A 22,057-nucleotide genomic window follows, 5' to 3' on the forward strand; every position below is an offset into this window, starting at 1 on the left:
TTTGTTTTTTTCCCACATAAGTTGCAGATTCCCCAAAATAAGTGGATTCCTCATCCCTGGAAGTGTTCAGGGCTGGGTTGGACAGGATCTGGGAGAAATCTGGTCTAGTGGAAGGTGCCCCTGCTCATGGCAAGGGGCTTGGAACGAGATGATCCTGAATGTCCCTTCCAACCCAAACCTTCTAGGATTCCATGAAAAAGAAGTTTTTTGTGCATCTCTGCTTTGTTCCCTTTATCACCAGTACACCAGCCAAGGCAGGCTGTGATTCAAGGGCAGGCGGCAGATCCGAGGGTTTTGTAAGCAGAAGTTAAGCAGGGAGAATTGCAGCCAGACCGTCTGTCTGAGCACGGTGTGGGAGAGAAAAGAAAGCCAGACGGTGGCAGATAAAGAATGAGGCTGATGAGCTTAGAAAGGAAAATAATGGACTGAAGGCCAAGCAGGGCTGGAAGAGCTGAATCTGTCAGACAGCAAACCTGCTGGTGTGAGGGCTGACCTAGACCCAGGTGCAGCATCTTGATCAAGCCCTCACATTGATTTTTCAAGCTGCAATATCAAATCCTGCAGCATTTAACAGGGAACAGGGCCTGTCTCAGAGAAAGAAACTTGCCTCTGTGTGCCAAGGATCATCCCCAAGGAAAGTGACTGCAAATTTTTGACAAGGCTGTATGGCAGAGTGCCTGGTGAACAGCCCATAAAGATGACAGCCTAGGCATGTTCAGCCTGGAAAAAAGAAGGCTCTGGGAAGTCCTTGGAGTCCTTTCCAGTGCCTAAAGGAGCTCCAAGAGAGCAAAAAAGGGATCATTTACAAGGGTATGCAGTGACAGGACAAGGGGCAGTGGTTTTAAACTGCCAGAGGGCAGGGTTAGATGGGATATTGGGAATTCATCCCTGTGAGGGTGGGGAGGCCCTGGTGCAGGCTGCCCAGAAAAGCTGTGGCTGCTCCATTCCTGGAAGTGTCCAAGGACATGTTGAGCAACCTGGGATAGTGGAAGCTGTCCCTGCCCATGGCAGAGGGTTTGGAATGGGATGGTCTTTAATGTCCCTTCCATCCCAAACCATTCTGGGATTCCATAGAAGGAAGTAAAAAAAAAGCCATAGCAGAAGTGGGTGCTTAGGAATTGTGACTGTAAAGCAGGAGAGAGAAGAAATGAGAAATAAACAAAGTCAATATCTGGATTCAGCTTCATCCTTGACAACTTCTGTACAGACAAGTCTGACTTCCCAAGGTTAAGATGAGCCTTTTTAGCTCTCCAACTCCCTCCTATCTACTCGTGAAAGGGAAAAGGAATTCTTTATCGGGCTCCGCTTTCATGGCACTGGAGGACACAGATGGAGACAACTCGCCCTCTGGTGGGTAGTAACACAACCTGCAGAAGCCTTGGTATGCGTGCCATATTAAGAAACAATAATTGCAAGGAAGGTTATTGGTTGGAAAAATAAAATATATTCTAGAGTCTTTAAGTTCTGAAATTCAGTAGAAATTGATGAATTGTGTATGTGATCACACACAACTCTCCCAGATAAAGCTGATGAGTTGAGGACCTGGAGTGATACAACAGAAAGAGATCAGAAAATCAACAAAACACCATGATGGAGAAATCCCTAAAACTGGGATCCCTAAATCTGGGAGGTCAGTGTGCTGAGGTGTCTCTCTGGAGTGTGTGTAGAGAACACCAGCAGCGTGGGGACTGGGCATGACGAGTCAGAGATCTGGGTGCATCTGCAGGGCCAGGAACCTGTTGGGATCAGGAAGGTGTGATGGGATGGCTCCCACGAATCGAATGTTGCAACAGAGGGATACAGACAAGCCAAAAAGGTGAGGAGAGGGAGCTGCCCTTTAGTGAGAGAACAGCTGGAGTGCCTGGAATTCTCCATGGATGATGAGCTAACAGAGAGCTTACGGGGGAAGGGTTCAAGGGGTAACCAGTTTGGGTGATGCTGTACTGGGCAGTTGCCTCTTTGCAGGCCCTGCTCCTCATGGGGGACTTCAGCCATCCTGATACCTGCTGGAAGGACAACGAAAGAGGGATGGAGCACCTCTCCTAAGAGGAAATGCCAAGAGAATTGGGATTGTTCATCCTGGAGAGGAGAAGGCTTCAGAGTAACCTAACTGCAGCCTTCCAGTCCCTGAAGAGAGCCTAGAGGAAAGAAGGAGAGGGACTATTTCCAAAAACATGTAGTGACAGGACAAAGGGGAATGGCTTCAAAGTGAAGCCAGAGAGCAGATTTAGATTGGATATTAGGAAGAAATTATTTAGCGTGGAGTTTTTGAGGCCCTGGCACTGGGTGTCCCAAGAAGCTGTGGATGCCCTATCCAAGGAAATGTTCAAGGTCAAGTTGGATGGAGCTCTGAGAAACCTGGTCTAGTGGAAAGTGTCCCTGGTCATGGCAGGGGGTTGGAACAAGATGATCTTTAAGGTCTCTTCCAACCCAAACCCTCCTGTGATTCTGTGATTTGTAGTCTCGGAGGTCTCTGGAATGCAGTGCTGCTAACTCCTTCCTCCAAGTGATGGGGGAGCTGACAAGGAGAGGTGCTTTGCTGGACATCAGACTCACCGGCCATGGTTTGCTGAGAATATGGAGGTCAAAGGCAGAACTGGCTGGAGCTCAGGATCCTGAAGGAATGGAGAAGGGTAAACATCAAGCACTAGACTTCAGACTTCTGCCTCTATCCCCTTGGTAGAGTGGCATGGGATAAGGAGGCCTGGGAAGAGTCATCTCCAAGCTGAAAAACAGTCCATTCCGATGAGCAGGAAGCTGGGCAAAAATACCAGCAGGCCTGCATGGATAAACAGGGAGCTCCTGGAAAAACTCAAACAAAGAAGCAGCAGAGAGAAGGTGAAAGCAAGGACACGGATAGAAAGGAATACAGAGACATTATCAGTGTGCAGGGATGAGGAAAGGCAAAGTCTAACTGGAATCTGTTTGGGAAGAAGGGTTTATGCAGGGTGACAAAAGGGAGAGTAGGGAAAATGTGGGCCCAATGCTCAGTAAGATGTGGGAGCTGGGTACAGAGAACACCTCAGTCTTTACCAGCAGCATCAGACTGCAGGAATCCCTGGTCCCTGAGATCAGAGGGAAGGGCTGAAGCAAGGAATATGTACCTTGGTGGAAGAGGATTGGGTCAGGGAATATTTAAAGGATTTTATAGGTGTACATAAATCCCTGAAGGAAGGGTGCAAAGTGGACAGGGTGAGGCTCTGTGCCAGGTCCCAGGACCAGAGGCCATAGGCACACACCAGAACACAGGAGGTTCCTCTGAACATCAGGAAACACTTTTCTACTGGGAGGGTGGCCGAGCACTGGCCCAGGTTGTCCAGAGAGGTGATGGAGTCGCCATCCTTGGAGATTTCAAAATCCATCTGGACATGGACCTGGGCAAACAGCTCTGGGTGACTCTGCTTGAGCTGAGGGTTGGATCAAGTGGCCCCCAGAGATCTTTTCCAAACTCAACCCTTCTGTGATTGTGGAGAATGAACTGAGATTTTTCTAATCAGTGTCAAAGAAGCCATTCCGCACTTCCCTTGTGGAAAGGAAATGAAATCCAGTAGGTATCGTGAAACCTTGAAAGTGCTTTGAGATGCACAGATAAAATCACACCCTATTGTTCATTATTGTAATTATTATCACTCTAATATATCCTCTCTGTAATTATTATCCCTTTTTCTTTCTAATGACTCATAATTTTCTGTATTTGTGCATTTGGGAATTTCACACCACACCAATTGTTTTGCTTTGACAGAATTTTTTTTTTTTTACTAAGGTTTTTAAATAAAGATCAGTACAGTACAAAGCTCAAAATATTGTCAATGTTTTCAACAATACAAGTCAGCAGGTGGAAGTTGGGAAGGGGATGGTTAATAAGGAACACTCATATCCTTCCCTGTTTCCCAAAGGAAAAAAAATACAAACTCTTTTGTACTTCTGTTTAGTAACAAACAGTGTTTAAAAATAATCTTGTCAGTAAAAGACATAAATTGCAAGGCACATGAGGAACCCGTCCTTGCCTTGTTACACATATTAGGCATAAATACAAATTGAAGGCACCTGTCTCCATCCTCCCCTCCTGCTCTGTACACTGAGTAAATCCTGTCAGTGGGAACTGGCTGTTAAGAGCCACCACGGACCAGCAGACAGCAAAGAGGCTGCCCCTGATCCTCACGTTCCTTCACGATTAATCCCCAAAAGGAATAGCACAAGGCACAATGGGATGAATTCTCAGGAGCTGTCCCGTTTTGCAAGATCTGCAGGAACACTGCTCAACCTTTGACAGTCAGCTCTTCACCAAGCCTGGCCACTGGTACATTCTTCCCAGGAATGCCTCCTTAGGAACACTGGGATGGAGGAGACCTGCTTCAAGCAGTGAGCCCCAGGAGAAGGTCCTGGGGGGGCTCAAACAAGCTGAGCATTTATCACAGCAGCACTTTGGCTTTTTCCAGATCCAGCTCTGGTGTCTTCTGGATCACTGGCAAAGCTTCCACAGCCACTTCCCAGCTGAGATCCAGCAGACTGCAGCATGTGGGGTCTGCCCAGGAAGGCAGCCACGTGCATAAAGCACAAGGATGAAAGAACGAAAGAAGCTGGTTGGAGGAAGAGGAGGAGGAGGAGGATGGAGACAGGGATGAAGGAAGCTCCAGTGTTGGTGAGCCCCTTGTGACACAAGGGCGCATCCTCACAGCAGCACAGGTCTGTGTTGTAGATCCTGCCCACTCCACCCATCATGGTAACCAGGAGGTCGGCTCCAGGTGGGAGTGCAGGGCCACGTGGAGATGGGAGCGGCTTCACTGAGGGGAAACGTGGGAGTGTGCAAAAACACCTCCTCTGTCACACCACTGCTCCAGAGAAGTGTCACTTCTGCTCAGCCAGGGAGGAGATGATCCTAAGTACCTTGGAAAAGCCATGTCAGCTCCTCTCCCTGTCCCTGAATGAGATGGAATTACCATACTCGCCCTCCTTTGACAAGGGCAGGGCATGTCGTCTGTTTTCAAAGCCTCAGAGAAGGGGACACCTGGGTGATCCCTTCCTTTGGTACCAGTATAACTCCAGGTAGCAGCAGAGCAGGTTTGCTATTATCAGCCATGCCAAATCCTTCTCTGTTTTATCCCAGGAACGAGCTCTGGACCAGCCTGATTTACCTCTTTCCACACAGGAAGCCACTGATACTATCCAGCCAGCTCCACACCCAGTGCCTTGTTCTGCCTTACCTACCACAAAACCAAGGCAAATTAGGCTGTCAGAGAAAAATCTGCTCCCACTGGAAGCCTTTTCTCAAACTGGGAGGAGACCCACAAACAAAGCCAGAGGCCATGGAGGGAGCAGTCCATCAGTACAGCTGAGTGAGTTGAGCAGCCAGCTGCCATGCAGGGAGGAACTGCTGCTGGCCTCCACTCCAGCCCTTCCCTGCCAGCAGCTGCATCGTCCAAGTGAGCTGGCTCAGAGTTAAAACCAGCTGAAAATTACTGACATTTTTTCAGTAGGATTGGTTTCCTAACGGTCCCTCTCCCGGCACTCACTCCGCTCTGTGGTGAGATGAGCTTCTGTGCATGGGAAGAGGTTGAGTGAGGTGCAAGTGGGACCACCTCTGCTTGGCATCTCCCCTGAGGCAGATTTTCTGCTAGGTCAGCATGGCTGTACCATCTAAAACACCCTATGAAATTAAGTAATTAATTTCTAAGCTGAGGCCAGGACTGATGAGAAAGGGTGGACTTGATGACCTCCTGAAGGTTTTCCTATGATTTCTTCTCCTATACTCCAAACTTACTTCCCTCTCCATTTGTATTTAATTTACAAATCCCTCTGTATTTCATTTTCTACAGGGCCATGAGTTTCAGATTTACCTACTAAACACAGGACCAGCAAAGTACCTATCTACGTGTCTGTTTTCCACCACCTATTAACAAATCTGTTGTCTGGCCCACCTTGCTCCTCCAGCAGGACAGCACTGTTTCCTTCAGAATAATCTTAACCAAACTAGGAGGCTCTGCAGATATAAAATCCCAAGGCAAAGCCTTTCTGGGTGACAAATCCCATGTACACGCATGGAACATGAACACACACACACCTCAAGAGCTAAAACACAGATGAAGTGCAGAAATCAGTGCTTGTCCTCACCAACCATATCCCCAACCCTACACTCTGCCTGCTCAGAACCAGCAATCACAATTCAATTGCCTGCCCTTGGGTTCAGTGAGACAAATCCGTGGCTTGGATAGATCCCATGGTTCCTTGGTTTCAGCAAGGACTTAAAGCTCCTTGGTGGCTCCATGTTCAATATTCCCCCAAGGCAAGCACAGAATAAACTCTTCTAGTGGGGGACACTGTAATCCAGTCTTTGTTACCTTAGACAGGAGTGACCCAAAGACGTTAAATGACCCTGACCACTATTTTGCTACTCCACACGAGGATCACCAAGTCCCAAGGACAAATCCATCCTGAGGTTGTGCAGGACCCTAATGTTGTCACCCTGTTCCTGCCTTTGGCTGTTCCACCTTCATCTAATACCGGTAAAAACATGCCAGAGTCACAACCTGACTGGTCATAGAACAGCAACCCTGCAGCTTCAAGGTCAGCTTTCCCACTATGCTCACCAAGCACACAAAGCACCATTAAGAGGGGAATAAAGACTCCTTCTCCTTCACACCCTTTTGGCCGTGACCACAGCAGTGCTGTTGGAGGAGCACAGCTTTTCCTGTATCAAACAGATCACATCCAAGTTATTCTGCATTTCATGGACATTGCTAGAGGTTGGTCAGACTACCTAGACAGATGACACAGACCCAGTTGGTCCCCAGGTCAGAGGACCCCAGGTCAAGCCTGGATCTCCAAAGCTGTTTTCCCAAAGGCATCTAAGTGACCTGGCATTGACACACTTGACAAGGGGAGCACAGAGAGAACCTGGCTGGAGCAGGAAAAGGATTCTAACAGCCACTGTGCCACACATGCCCTCACACCTGAATCCCAGAAACACAGACTTCCCAAAACCTTCCTACTGCCTTTGATAGGAACAGTTCTCACACAGATATGTCAAAACCCAGAGAGGTCATCATATCCAGCTATGGTCCTCACGCCGTTGTGAGCCCTGGCACTCCCTTCTACAGTCCCACAGCCTCCAGGCTGCCCTCCCTGACCTTCAGCAAGGTCTCACCCACAGCTCTACCAGAACGAGCAAGGAACCTCTGCCTATTCCAGCATCCTTGGTTCAGTGACTTGTTCTGGCTTAAAACACTCCATGTCCCCCCTGGATGGCAAAAGGCAATCCCTGCTGTGAAAATGCATCCAGCATGAAGTGTCCAGCCCTCCATCTGAATCCAGGGTCCTGGTTAGTCACGGCATGTTAGGCAAATAAGACAGTCATGTCTCTAGTACGTTATGCCCCCTTGTTTTTCTCTGGTGATGTCATGCCTGTCACGTCCATGACTCTCAGGAGTCCTTTTTAGCCAGGCTGGCCTTGATCTTGCCTCGCAAGATGTAAGCTGTGATGGCACTACAGGCCACCAAGCCAAAAAAAGAGATGCAGGAGAGATAAACGGTGAAAGGCCCGTGTCTCTTCAGGAAAATCTCCTGCCTGTTCTTGTAATCCAAAAGAATGGCCTCCAGCTGTGACAGTGTGCAGATGGCCAGGAAGGTGTGGAAGATCTGGTGGGCGTGGCCAACAATATCACAGGAGCCAGGGAAGTATTTCTCAGGGACAGGGCAGGAAAAGAAATAAGCACTGATAAGGAAAAACAGTATTTGGTACGTGTGGTACCAAGCAGCATCTTCCTCACAGCCCCCCAGGTGACACACAACCACTCGGTGAGCCACGGGACTGATATCCAGGATGAAAGCCAGTCCTGCTGGGATCACCTGGCACATCTTCCTCATGATGGGGTAAGGCCGTCGGTACCGGTATTTGGCGTAGCAGCAGCCAGCACAGGACAACCACCCACAGAAAGCTGCTGCTGGCAGGAAGAAAAGCCAGAACTTGTCGTACCAGGCTTGGTCAGAGCTGTAGTAGAAATGAGCCAGGGCACTGCCATACTGATAGATGCTGACTCCAACATAGTCCACGAAGTAGAAGGTGTAGTGGTACAGCTCTGACTTGGACTGCAGCAAGTGGGCCAAGAGGCTGCAGGTCAGGTAGGTGACAGAGGAGAGGACAAAGATGAGCAACGGCAAGGACCACGCATCCACCGGCAGCTGCTCAGCCTCCACAAACGTCTTGAACCTCAGCAGCACGGCCAGCGCCGCCAGGAGGTGAGTCCACACGTTGACCACCTCGTTGTGCTTCTGGAAGAGGCTGAGGAAGTAGTAGCGCCAGTCCTGGCCGGTGGGGCGGTACCCGCTGTGGATGTAGGGCTCGCGGAAGAGCTGCGGCACCTCGCACTCCTTCACCGTGCACGGCATCTTGGGCAAGCCGTCCTCCAGCAGCCGGGGCAGGCGGCTGAGGTGCTGCCCGCTGAGGGACAGCGTGCTGAGCCGCTCCAGGATGGCCGTCATCCCGCTGCCGTCGGCCCCGCGCCAGGGAACGTCGTCTGCCTGCCCTGTGGGGATGGGAGAAACAGGAAACGTTAATGGTGGTGCACCAAGGAGAAGAGCGTGCTGCCATTCCCATTGGGATTAAACACGGCACCATTGAGTTGCTGGCCCTTACAGCACCTTCCAGTGCCTAAATGGACTCCAAGACAGCTGGAGAGGGACTTGGGACAAGGGCCTGGATGGGCAGGACACAGGGAATGGCTTCCCACTGCCAGAGGGCAGGGATAGATGGGATATTGATAAGGAGTTTTTCCCTGTGAGGGTGGTGAGGACCTGGCACAGGTTGCCCAGAGAAGCCCCTGAATCCCTGGAAGCATCCAAGGGCAGGTTGAATGGGGTTTGGAACAACCTGGGATAGTGGAAGATGTCCCTGCCCATGGCAGTGTTGGGTCAAGATGGTGTTTCAAGTCCCTTCCAACCCAAACCATTCCATGATTCTACGAATATAGTCAACTTTAGGGGTACCAGATGTCCTGAAAAGTTAGAGAAGGGTCTGAGGGAGTACCAGATTCCCAGGGTATCTGTTTCCTGACCTAAATTCAGCACAGAGGAGGATGGCAGAGCCCTGTTCCCTGCAGGTCAGCCAGCATTAGATGGGATAGCAATGTCACAAGCCTGCCCTTCCTCCCCACTTCCTCAGGCACTCAGCTTGGAGCGTGTTCAGGAGCCACAAACTGCCAACAAGGGGCTGCAGGAAGCAGTTAGCTGGCAAGAAAGCATCTGATGATTTATGAAGGTGATTTTTCACCCCAGAACAAAATGTTCAGGGACAAAACTGGGATGTAAATATTAATCTAAGGAATAACCAGCCTGTCTGCACATGAGTTAAGAGGATCCCAATCAAACCATGGAGGCTGCAAAGAAACTCAAGCTTCCCTGTCACACAGCTTGTCAATGGGTTATTGTAGTGAGTATGGCAGAGGGAGACGTGGAGAAATCTACAGACCCAAACCTGCAGCCCTCATCCCTCCACAAGTAAGAAGCATCAGGACTGAGAAGAACTGAAGAAATGAGAGGCTTCACATCCAAGCTGGCTGCAGTTCGGGTACAACATCAGAGCTTTGGGAGCCAATGGAAGCACAGAGCCAATGCTGAGGCACTGCCAGAGAAGTCCCTGGACACTCAGAGCAGCCAAACCCAGTTCTGGGCACTCCTCTGCCTGCTCTGCTCCTCAGTAACCTCCAGACTTGCTAAGCTCTGGCTGGCAAGATTCAGATTCAGGGCACAGCAGGATCTCAATGTGTGGAGAACAACTCCTGGTATTCAATTAATTCCCAATACCCCCTGTTTCCCAATAACCTAGATACCTCTCTTCCCTGCTGGTGTTTGTGTCATACAAAACAGAGGAGAATTCATCAAAATGCCCATGTTGAGCTGAAGTTGGTGCTAAGGGGCCCCACCAGACTGTGCAAGGCCGCAGTTACTCCTGTGAAACCAACACACACAAGTTTGCAGGAGCAGAATCTGTCTCCTAAGCTTATATGCACACAACTGGAGCTACGGAGGATGGAGGTAGAAAAAAAAAAAAAAAAGGAAACACAAATAAGTATTTTGCCTGAGTGTGGAAAAGAGCCAATTTTTTTCCTGTTACATGAAATACCAGCTGTGTCCAGAGGTGACACACCAATAGTTTTTGTGGGCACCTGGTCTAGTGAAGGTGTCCCTGACCAGGGCAGGGGGCTGGAACTAGAGGAGCTTTAGGATCCCTTCCAACCCAAACCAGTCTGTGATTCTATGATGGGAGACCCCTAGTAGGCTGTGATACAGAGGACAGGACAGTGTTAAACACCATGTGAGAGTTTCTGAAAGCAGAGAGGTGGGACCTGGCAGTCCCAGGCTGAGACTGCACAAAGAGCAAAGTCAGAGCAGACTCTCAGCCAGGCAGCAAGTCTCACTTCCTGTAGAAACCCAAAGCATCTGATAAGAGACAAAATATTTTCATGTTGCTTCTGTATTCTAGCAGAGGGGAACTGTCATAATTAGGTTTCATTTTCCAAAAAATTCTTTCTGCCCTACACTGCCTAGGTTTTCTCCCTTAGCATTTCCCAAAGCTGGAGGTTTTTTTCTCTGTTTGCCTCAGGGGACTTTGTCTCCTGTGTTTGATGGAGCTGCCTTAGCCACAGAACGCAAAAATCGTCCCTGGAAATGCTGTTTTAGTTTCACAGATGTGTGAAACTATATGCTGAAGAGAGCACACTTGCTGGGGAGTTAATGTGCACATTCATAAGGACTTTGTTTCTGTCCTAAGGGTCTGCAGGGTCCTCAGCTATGATGGGATATGCAGTTCATTCAGCAGGTTGTGTATCCCTGTGGAGTTACATGCCAAAATTTAGGGAGGTGAGGCAAATTTTGACTTTGGGGCACTCCTGTGAGGGCACGGTGTGAAAGAAGGCAACACTTGCTCTGCCCTGTTCCAGTGTACAGCCAGTCTATTCTGGCTTTTTGTAGCTAATGGAGCTCTTTCATAAATCATGGAATTGTGGAGTGGTTTCGCATGGATAGGATATCAAAGATCATCTCGTTCCAATCTCCTGCCATGGGCAGGGACACCTTCCACTATCCCAGGTTGCTCCAAGCCCCATCCAACCTTGGACACTTCCAGGGATAGAGCAACCACCAGCTTCTCTGGGCAACCTGTGTCATGGCCTCATCATCTTCACAGGGAAGAAACATTTCCTGCCCATGGCAGAGGAGTTGGAACAAAATGATCTTTCCAACGCAGACCATTCTGGAATTCTATGATTCCATGATCATGATGGTGAGCTAGAAGAAGAAAGGACATGCTGAAGTTCCTTATATCTTAGAGAACACAGAGTAATGCCAGAGCAAACCCCAGCACAATGGGAACTGAAAACCAGGTCCAAGAGGGCACAGACCTGCCCAAGAGACCAGCTCCAAGACAGCAGAGTCAGTGCTCATCTGCTGCAGAGAAACCTGCTGAAAAGTGCACGTAAAGAGCAAAGGCAACACATAGGAGGGTGGCAATTGAGCCTGGGAACTGAAAAACATGGGAATGCAGTCCATGGCCTGCCTGCTTTGCATGCTGACAAGGGTGTGAGAGAGACAGGCAGCTTCTGTCCCAGGCACAGCCTGGCTCCGGCTGGCACCGCTCGTGCCCGTGCCAGGATTTTGCCACAGTCTCTCATCCCCAGAGCTCAGGGCATGCAGCGAGCCTGGGCACTGCACATCTCCCTGACGGCACAGATTATTCCAGGCAGGCTTTCAGAGCTGGAAAATGCCAGTTTTAAACAGGCTGCGAGGGGCAGAGATTTTTAAATTAATAGTCTGAAATCACAAGAAACACATCTGATGCCGGGCTGAACAGCGCTGAATCAGGAACCTGGTAGCCTGCTTATTTCAAACCTTGTGATAGGAGCGAGTGAGAACAAGTTGGCAGTTTCCAGCCATCATGTGCTGGGACAAAGTGACGAGCAATCCACGTTAGAAAAGAGAGAGAAAGAGAAAATAAAAAACAACAACAACAAAAAAAAACACCAACCCAGAAACCCAAGGTCAGCACTGGCTGTTTCGCTTTCACAGAGCCCCTATTCTTTTCCCTTCACGGGGGTGTAGGAGCAGCTGAAAGCCACATTCATCGGCGAGGTGTCTCGTTGAGATTCCGTCCTCACCCCCATCTCCGGGGGATTCAGTTATTTTGGCTGCTTCCAATTAAAAGCAACCAAGTATCGTTTGTTCAGGGAGGGAGCTGCAAGGCGAGAAGGAGGGCGTGGATGATGGCCAGGCAGGATCATTACATCCACAATAAAAACTCCCGGCACAGGAGGAGAACGATCCTGTTCCAATTTTTCTCTCCCTTTTGAAGAGGGTAATTGGAAACCCGAGCTTTTTCCCAGCTCTTTTGCTTTTTGGTCACAGTCTGATGGAAGGGTTTGAATGAGAAAATTTCCTACAGAGTACTGTCGATTTTCCCACCGGTCTGGCCCCCGAGTTCACTGTCTGGGGTTGAGGCAGGACCAGTGTGATAGATTTGCTTGCAGACTGGTATTCAGGCATCAGAGGTTTACAGAGGCTTCCAAAAAGGCAGTAATTCCTGGTAAATAAAGCAGGGAGGACCGGGGGTACTCAGCTTTGGGGAAGTCTTTAATAAATGCACGGCATTTAAAACAGGAGAAAAAACAAAAGTGGTTGTGGACAGCATGAAAAAACCAGCAGTGGCCAACAGACTGTTTTGTTTTGGAGAGGTGCAGGTGATTAATGCCTGAATTCCTCTCTTCTGGCAGTTGAGCAAAAGTCCCAGGGGGATTTTTGAGGCTTGGGGTTTAATTGTGACCCCTTCCTACGTGTGGTTAACTTTGGTGTCACAGTTCCTACTGCACCAGGATGGCAGGCAGCAGTTCAGCTTTGGGAACTGCACCAGGGCTGCACCCAGTTCAGATGCACTTGATAAGCCCCATCCTAAACCCTGAAGGCTGGTTCTCCCTGAGCACAAACATCTCCTCCTGTAATTAAAACATTCTGAAAGGCTGGAGAAAACTTTGAAAGACCATCCTGGGAGCACAGTGCCAGCTCATCCACCCCATTCAGCCCCGAGTTTTGGAAAGGCCCCTCCAGAGCTGAGAAAATAAGAGACCATGGACTGGCTCAAGCAGCAGTCTTGGGAAGTCTTGGTATTACCTGCTTCCTTCTCCTCCCACAGATTTAGGTGCCAAAATTCCTCCAGACTGCAGCAGGAACATCCAGAGCTCAGATCCCTTCTGTGGGGAGTTACTGGGATTTACATGGGATTTACAACCAACACAGGCTGCCCAGAGAAGCTGTGGCTGCCCCTGGATCCCCAGAAGTGTCCAAGGCCAGGCTGGACAGGGTTTGGAGCAAACTGGGACAGGGGAAGGTGTCCCTGTCCATGGCAGGGGGAAGTGAATTGGAAAAGCTTTAATGCCCCTCCCAACCCCAACCACTCTGTGATTTCATGGTTTGTGCCAGGAACCAGCTCTGCCAGGGCAGCCAGCAGGGTGTGAAGGACTTATCTATACTCCAGCATCAAAAAAGCCGAAATCCCCACAACCAGAGAGAAGCCAGGTGCTTGCGGCTTCTGTAAACTGGGTTTACACTTCCTCATCTATGAAATGGGGATATCAGTCCTCATCTGCCTGATGGAAATGAGATATTGTGCTCCTAATGCTCTGGGCAGTGCTGGGACTATTTGACAGTGCACTGCATAGAAGATTTTATTTCCCTCAAGGCACTCAGGTACCCTGTTAGATCTACATAAGCCTGTTACTCCTCCAACAGGGACCTGCACAGGTTGGGATGTTCTGGAAGGTAAAAGGTGATGCCACATGATTTACTGCAGGGGGTGACTTAACCTGATCTGTTAAGAAAAAAGGTCAAAATAAGCTCGCGGAAAATTTAAAAGAAAAGAAGATGGCTGAAATTCTCCCCTTTTCTATACACACACACACACAGAGTGTGCAGCCCAAGCAGGGTTTGTCCAGGCTTGTATCCCTCAGGAAACGAACGTCCCGTGATGCTGGGAGATGAGCCATGAAAGCCAGCGGGAGGTGGCAGGATCCCCCACGGAAGCCATGGCAGTGTCAGCTCCCCTGCAATTCCTGGCCTGGAAGCCAGCTGGGCCAGCAGCCAGCTGAGCTGTGCTGAGCAGCAAGTGCCTCTTGACATGGGCTCAGCGTTGCCTGAGCTTTGGGATGGGGCCAGGGGATGAGAGCAGCGGAGCCAGCGCAGGGAACGCTGTGCTCGGAGGGCACAGAGCAAAACAAAGCTGCTGGCAAATGCCACATCCCTGCAGCAAAGCATCCCAACAAAAGGGGGGCACCCCTGAGAACCTGTGGTGTTTGGGGGAGCAAAGCAGGGGAATGAAACCCCAAAGTTAGGAAAGCAAAGGTTAGATGAGGCTGATGGCTTTATTTTGAGAGTCCGAGCATCACATGCAAAGTGGGGGGTTAATTTTCATAACATCAGGTTCTCAGAGATCTCTGGGCTGGCTTGGCCATTCCTGTGCCGCTGCACCCCTCAAATGCGTGGCCACATGCAAACTGTCAGCCAGGAACAACTCCTGGACTGTGCTATCTCCCAAACCATGCTAGGGAATAGCACAGTTCTGGTTTGCTGTGATAGCACAGCTGCAGTTTCCTCATGCCTAACTGAGTTAGAGTTTGGTGATGCTGCTGATAACACAGCCAATAATCCTGAACAAAAAACAAAACAAAACAAAACCAAAAACCCAAACCAAACCCAACCAAAACAAACTACAACCCCCCCCCCCCAAAAAAAAAAAAAAAAAAAAAAACAAACCACCTGCACCACCAGTTAATATTCACTAATTCTACTCCCAGACCCTGGCTGAGAATTCCCTCCTCTGGCAAATCCACTCCCCCTGTATCAAAGTTAGGTCGACAGTGAGGTAATATTCTGCATCCTTTCTTCTTGATCTCACTTGTCCTTTGCTGTTTGTGCTTTCCGGATCAGCTCACCACTTTCTTTCCCCATACACAACCAACACAGCACCTGATGCTTTGGGGCTGGATTTCAGGTAGGTGTGAAATCTCTGGATGAGTATACCAGGAATCAAACCAGACCAGGATAAGGTCCCAAACTACAGCCATCAGGTTGCTGAAGTGTCAGCACACTCCTGGGCATGTTCTTGGTCCTGCCACCCCACCAGTCCCTGCCTGCTGTATTCAGCCATGCAGAGATCACTGATGGACTGAAACTGGAATTGTGCCAGCAAAGTATGTCAGGGTTTTTCCCCCTGCACTGACTGAAAAAGGAGCCTGGATTTGTCCCAGTGGCAATCCCACTTTCATCTCCTAAATTTCCTTCAGCACTGATCTTCCTTCAGTGCACATCTAGAACTGGGAACTCCTGCTAGCACAGAGAGACCTCGAACAGCCAGCCAATCCCTCCCTGCTCAGATCCACCTGCTGATGGGACAACCCTGGAACCATCTGCCTGCAGGCAGAGCGACCAAACCAGAGTGGCTGTGTGCTGTTTGTGGGTTCAAATCATTCCCAAAAGAACCTTTGGGCTGAGGCTGCTCAGCTTTGCTGTCATCCACAAAAGCCTCTCGCACAAAAGCTTTTTTTTTTTTTTTTTTAAGGCTGCGGATTTTAGAGCTTTGGTCACTCGAAAAAAATGTATGTAAATCATGCAGAGCCCTGCGGCTGCTGCGGGCAGAGAGGAGGTTCTGCCAGAGAGAGAGAGACTGCAGCCCTGTGCCAACCCCATGGAGCCACGAGCTCTCCTCTCCCCTGCACTAAATGCCTTTGTCCCCATCCAGGACCTCGTCCCATTTAACCCCATGGCCTCTCCCAGCCAGGTTCTAGGTTTGCAGTGACAGAAGTGATGCTCTTCCTGGAGGCTACAAAGCTCCAAGGAAGAGCCAGATGGCAGAACCCTCCACAAAACCCTCCACAAAAAGGCTTGCTTCATTCACTTGCTTAGAACACTACCCAATTCCAAGGATTTGGTGGGGCTTGGAGGGTGGGAAGGAGCTGGGAGCAAGCTTCCCCTTACTACCTGGAAGTGTCCAAGGCCCGTTGGACGGGGCTTGGAACAACCTGGGATAGTAGAAGGTGTCTCTGCTTGTGGCAGGGCGTTGGAACTGGATCATCTTTAATGTCCCTTCCAACCCAAACCATTCCATTATTCTGAGAAGGATGAAGCTTATAAGGCATGGCATCTGTACAGCTGCAGCCTCCAGCAGCCTCGCTGGGTATTTATTCTTCTGGAATTTACTAATGATTAATTGTTTATGCGATGGAAGGGCCACTAACCCCATGAGCAAGGGTCACCCTGTAAACTGGCAAATAAAAAATTAAGCTGGTGCCTGACTCAAGATGTGCAAGTAGCAGCAAGCTCAGCCATGTGACCTAGTGGTGGCACCTCCCTTGTCCCCAGCCTTGCTGGCACAGCCATCCCTCTCTGCCATCCCTCCCTGCATCCACAGGGACACAGCCGTCTGCTTGGCCACAGGCTGCGGCTGCAGCTTCAGCGTAAACAAATAAAAGCAATTAATGCCCAGGCAACAGAAAATCCTGCAGGGTTGCAGGGCTGTTAACCCACAGCTTCCCCAGCTGCGTGGGAGGAAATGTGCAACTGTGTGGTTTGGCCTGATGAGCCTTGAGTGGGTTTCAAGGAATTGTTTGCAGCACGGATCACCACAGCATCCCAAGGCAGGAGCATAGTCTGCTGCTAGAATTCAGAATTCATGGCTACCTGTCCCCTCCCTGCCCTGGCAGAGGGCAAAAACAGACTTCAGACCTGCTGGATTCATCCTTTTTCATGACCTTTCCGTAACTTTGCTTTTTTTCAACTACTGCTGCCAGGGCAGCATTACACTCTTCATCCTAATCCGCAGCAAACTGTCCTGGAATCCTAAAATGTTTTGGGTTGGAAAGGACCTTAAGGCTCACCTCGTTCCAACCCTCCTGCCATGGGCAGGGACACCTTCCACTAGAGCAGGATGCTCCAAGCCTCATCCCACCCCAAGATCCTCCAACTACTGATATGTAAATAATTTCCCAGCTCTGAAGCCACAATCCCACAGCATCCCACAACAAGTGCATCTCTCCATCCCAGTAAAAACCTGTGTGCCCGAGTCAAAGCCACCTAGGCACAGCTACTGGATGATCCATACCCAACCCTGCTCACACCAGAGAGGAATTGGTCTGACACCAAACAAACAACTGTTAAATGTTTACCTGAGTTCATACATCTATATATTTGTGTTGAAGAAAACCAGAACACTTTAAGACTGTTCACAACACTTCCTTCCTCCACACCGACCACAGACCACCCCCCCACCAAAAACAAAAAAAAAGTAAAAAAAAAAAAAAGTTATGTGCTTGTGGTGTTTTCAGCCAGGAAAAAATCCAGAGGGGACACAGGGGGGACATGACCCCGAAGCGTCCCGGAGAAGATCAGCAGGGAACAACCCTTTGGTGACCCTTTGGAGACGCGCCCCAGCTTGTGTCTGCAAAGGAGCAGGCGGCAGCTCCAAGGCAAACACCGGGAGCTGGTTCTTCTCTCAGCTCACGGCTGAACTATGCATCTCCTTCCCGTGGCCCCCAGAGCTCCCCGGGTGTCAAAGTCATTCAAGGAAAATCCGCCCACAGCCATTTCAAACAAACACCGAGGAAAACCACTGCCCACCTCTCTCCTTCAGGAAGCCCTTGAGATACCGGTAGCGGGGGAATTTAAGGCAAAATCCGTGTCTCTCTGCTCATCCCTGCCCTCCTTAAGCTCTCTCCCAGCACCCACCTGACCACTGGATCAAGCCCGGCTTGATGAACCACAATTGTGCGTGGCACAGAGGGAAAGATCCCGCATCCTCCCGCATCCCAGGGGTGCCTGCAAGGACCAGGTACCGCACACCGACCTTCCCCCGCACCCATCCCGGCATCCCGCTTTCCCCGCAGGGAAGGATGCTCCCGGCACGGCGGGGATGCAGGAGCGGCGGTACCCGCGCGGGGACCCCGGAGCGCACCGGGAGCTCGCTGGGGACCCTCGGCTGGGTGTCCCGGGCGCAGAGAAGAGGACCGCGGCGATGGATCGCCCGCTCTCCACCTCCCGCAGTGCCCGCACTCAGTGGCCGCACTCACCTCCCGCACCCAGTGCCGGCTCTCCCGTGCCGCACTCGCCGCTCTCAGTGTCGGCTCTCAGTGTCCCCTCGGTGGCCGCTCCCTCCTCCCCCGTCCCGCCGCCGAGTCCCGGGGCCGCCGCCTCCGGGAGCCCCCGCGGCCACCCGCGCATGCGCGCCCCGCCCCGCCCCGGGCTGGCCCCGCGGACCGAGCCCGGCCCAGCCCGGCCCGACAAAGCCCCGCTCTGACCCGCCGCTCCACCCAGAGCCCGTCAGCCGCTGTGGGTGCAGAGGAGAGCCCGGTGACACATCCGGGAGAGGGGTGTAAAGTCACAGATTGACAGAACCGTTCAGGTCCGGAGAGATCTCCGAGGTCATCGAGTCCAACCTGTGATCGGTCCCCAGCGCTGAGTGCCGCGTCCTGTTCCTTGGACACCTCCAGCACCTTCTGGGCAGCTCCTTCCAATGTCTGACCAGCCTTTCCATGAAGAAAGTTCTGCCTCATGTTCATCCTGAACCTCCTCTGGCCACAGCTTGAGGTTCTGTCCCCTTGTCCTGTCCCTGTTCCCTGGGAGCAGAGCCCGACCCTCCCCTGGCTGTCTCCTCCTGTCAGGGCGTTGTGCGGAGCCAGAAGGTCCCTCCTGAACCTCCTTTTCTCCAGGCCGAGAAAGGAGGTTCTTTCAGCCACTCCTCATAGGATTTACAAGTCACTGCAAGGTGGCTGGGGATGGGAAGGGACCTCCGGAGGTCACCTGGTTCAGCCCCGGAGATCACTCTCAGGGATGGAGATTCTACGTTTAAAGTAAAAGTCACAGGGCCGGGGGCTATGGGCACCCACTGAAGCACAGGAGGTTCCTCTGAACACCAGGAAACACTTTTTTTACTGTGAGGGTGGCCGAGAACTGGCACAGGTTACCCAGCACGAGATGCCTCCATCCTTTGAGATATTTAAAATCCATCTGGACATGGACCAGGGCAACCTGCGCTGTGTGGCTCTAAATGAGCAAGGGGACTGGACCATGGAGTGGGGGGAACCCCCTGATTTTGGTGCTGTGGACATGCAAGTGTGGAGGAGCAGATAATTTTCTTCAGGATTTCCAGGCTAAAGGCAGTATGGCCTTGAGCCAGCTGCCAGCAGCAAAACCTTTGAGCTCCAGAAAACAGATATTTGCAGGAACAGCCTCTGGGCTCCTGAGCAGTGCCTGGGAAATGTCTGGGAGAGGCTGATGCATCTGGACAGAGCTGTGCCAAAGCCACAGCGGTAGGTTCAGCTGTAGAGTCACCGTGACCCCAGGAGCAGGTTAATTTATGAGTACAGAGTTTGCCCTCTCCAGATTCTGCCTCAGCTGGTTCATGTGGGTTTTGCTGCTCCAGCCTGTCAGAACTGCTGTTTTCTGATGGGTTTATGAGGGAAACAGAAGGGACTGCTTGTTCTCCAGGGAGAGGATCCACAGAGAGGCAGCCCAGGAATGCGACTCTGTGGCTCTGATAAGATCTCTGCGGCCTGGGTGAAGGTTTGGTCATCCCAGTACAAATCTCACAGCCTGCAGGAGGACCAGTGTCCCCAAAGCAAGGAGGGAAAACACCCAGGCTGAAGAAGGTGGGAAGGAACCTCAATTTTTCTCTGTCATTGTACTCAGGGATGTGGATGAGACACAACTGGCAGCTACCAACCCCCTCAGTGACATCTTGCACTCGTTTTCTGTCCCTCTAAGACATCTCCTGAAAGACCTGTAGTACTGCACCATCATCCTTCTCCATTCCTTAAACTGGGAGAGGATTCTGCCCCTCTGCTTCATTGTGGTGAGACCCCACCTGCAGAGCTGCCTCCAGATCTGGGACCCCCAACATCAGAGGGATGTGGAGCTGCTGGAGCAATTCCAGAAGATGCCATGGGGATGCTCCAAGGGCTGGAGCCCCTCTGCTCTGGAGCCAGGCTGGGAGAGCTGGGGATGTTCACCTGGAGAAGAGAAGGATCCAGGGACACTCCAGAGCCCCTTCCAGGGCCTAAAGGGGCTCCAGGAGAGCTGGAGAGGGACTGGGGACAAGGGATGGCAGGACAGGACAAGGGGAAATAGGTGATAGAGGGCATAGGAGGTGGGACATGAAGTACAACCCAGGCAGATGGGGATGGTGGGAGGTGACATCCCTGCTGCAACACGGGCATTGCAATGCTGCCGGGTCACCTGCATCTATTTTACTCCAGTGAAAGGTTTTTTACCGCATTTAACTTCATGGCATGCCCCAGGGCAGCCATGGGAAGGGCAAAGGGCAGCTCTGTGTGGGATAACTGCTCTCCTGGGTGGGTGCTGACAGCCTGTTTTGCACCCCAAGCCTGGTGGATGCTGCACAGTGAGATCTCTTTGGTCACTGGCTCTCAGGTGAGTTGTACCAAACCTTACTCTGTAGTTAATCTCAGAGCCTGCTGCAGTCCCTGTTGCCATTGGCATTTTTAAACCCTGAAATGAATCACACAGCTCCTTCCAGATCAAAACCCAGGTGTGGTTGTGTTTGCCCAGATTAGTCCCAGAGTTAAGACTGGGTTGTACCAGGTTGGGCTCTCCCTACCCTCTACAGTCATCTGATAGAATTCAAACACTCTTTGTGCCCTCAAACATGTCCTGAATGCCTTAATTCCCCACCCAAATATGTATCATAGAATGGTTTGGGTTGGAAGGGACTTTGGAAGTGACATGCAAAAGGTTGTCCTGTTGTTTTTAGGTGCTTAGAGTTATTACTCAATAAAAGATTTTTTATGGATCAGGGTGTCCCTCCACCAGGAAGCATCCACACACACCATGTCCACACTGCTGCTGAGGAGCAACGTAGCAGCTTTGCACCAGATGTAATCCAGAAAGTAGGAGGAGTTAACTTTCCCCTGTATTTGCCTGTAATAAAGAATATTGACTTATTGCTATTGTAGTGGGGCAAAAAAAACCCTTTTTGTCCTGTCTGTACCTGTATGGAACTCTTTCCCATTGGGCAAGGATTGATGCTCATCATCTGTTTGACAAGTTTTAAATAAAAATTCCGCAGAATTAGAACACTAAGAACACATTAGAACACTAAGGCTTTATTTAACTAATAATTCAGAAAAAAAAAGAAAATCCATAAAACCTCTGGGTTACCAAGTTCAACCTCTGCAGTCAGAAAGAAGCACTTGATAATTTAATTTTGGCACCGTCAGCTGTTCCCCACGTGTTGCACAAGGATTATGTAGCAAGTTGGGGTCGGGCCCTTCCTGCCTCCTCGTGGTTTGCCCGCAGCAGTGACAGCCCATTGTGACAGTCCGATGGGGTTACTGATGTGCCTTACACGGAGCGCTGCAGCTTCCCAGCCTCCCATCACGGCAGGGAATGGATCCAGAGCAGCCCTGGGGAGAAGGATTTGGGGGTGCTGGTGAGTGAGAGCTGGACACGACCCATCCCTGAAACTCCCCAAGTCCTGTGCTGATCCTCCAGCGTGGGCAGCAGGGGAGGGGGGGGATTCTGTCCCTCTGCCCTGCTCAGCTGAGACCCCACCTGCAGAGCTGCCTCCAGCCCTGGACTCCAACAGCAGAAGGACGTGGAGCTGCTGGAGAGAGTCCAGAAGATCCACAGAAATGCTCTGAGGGCTGGAGCCCCTCCGCTCTGGAGCCAGGCTGGGAGTGCTGGGGTTGTTCACCTGGGGAAGGATCCAGGACCCTCAGCGCCCGTTCCAGTGCCTAAAGGGGCTCCAGGAGACCTGGAGAGGGACTTGGGACAATGGCCTGGAGGAACAGGACAAGGGGGGATGGGTGAAAAAGGGCAGGGTTAGATTAGATAATTGGAATAAATTCTTTATAATAAAGGTGATGTACACTTCCCTGGAAATGTCCAGGGCCAAGCTCAATGGGACTTGGAGCAACCTGGGAGAGTGGAAGATGTCCCTGCCCCATGGCAGAGGGTGGAACTGGATTTTCTTTCAGGTCTCTTGCAGTCCAAACAGTTCTGTGATTCTAAA

General features: G+C 50.9%; 1 protein-coding gene across 1 annotated transcript; it reads right to left on the reverse strand.

Moving 5' to 3' along the window:
• Positions 1 to 3,787: 3,787 nt before the first annotated feature.
• On the reverse strand, positions 3,788 to 18,162 carry PAQR8 (progestin and adipoQ receptor family member 8). Its single transcript, XM_066314642.1, has 2 exons — positions 18,099 to 18,162; positions 3,788 to 8,522 (listed from the first exon to the last, which is right to left on the reverse strand). The coding sequence occupies exon 2, from the start codon at positions 8,476 to 8,478 to the stop codon at positions 7,420 to 7,422; it is 1,059 nt and encodes a 352-aa protein (XP_066170739.1). The 5' UTR covers positions 8,479 to 8,522; positions 18,099 to 18,162; the 3' UTR covers positions 3,788 to 7,419.
• Positions 18,163 to 22,057: the final 3,895 nt, after the last annotated feature.

This window comes from Sylvia atricapilla, chromosome 3 (assembly GCF_009819655.1).
Source record: "Sylvia atricapilla isolate bSylAtr1 chromosome 3, bSylAtr1.pri, whole genome shotgun sequence".
Taxonomy (NCBI): domain Eukaryota; kingdom Metazoa; phylum Chordata; class Aves; order Passeriformes; family Sylviidae; genus Sylvia; species Sylvia atricapilla.

Bases quoted from the DNA above. Each gene is read 5' to 3' on its own strand.
- PAQR8 (XM_066314642.1), bottom strand. From the start codon at position 8,478: ATGACGGCCATCCTGGAGCGGCTCAGCACGCTGTCCCTCAGCGGGCAG.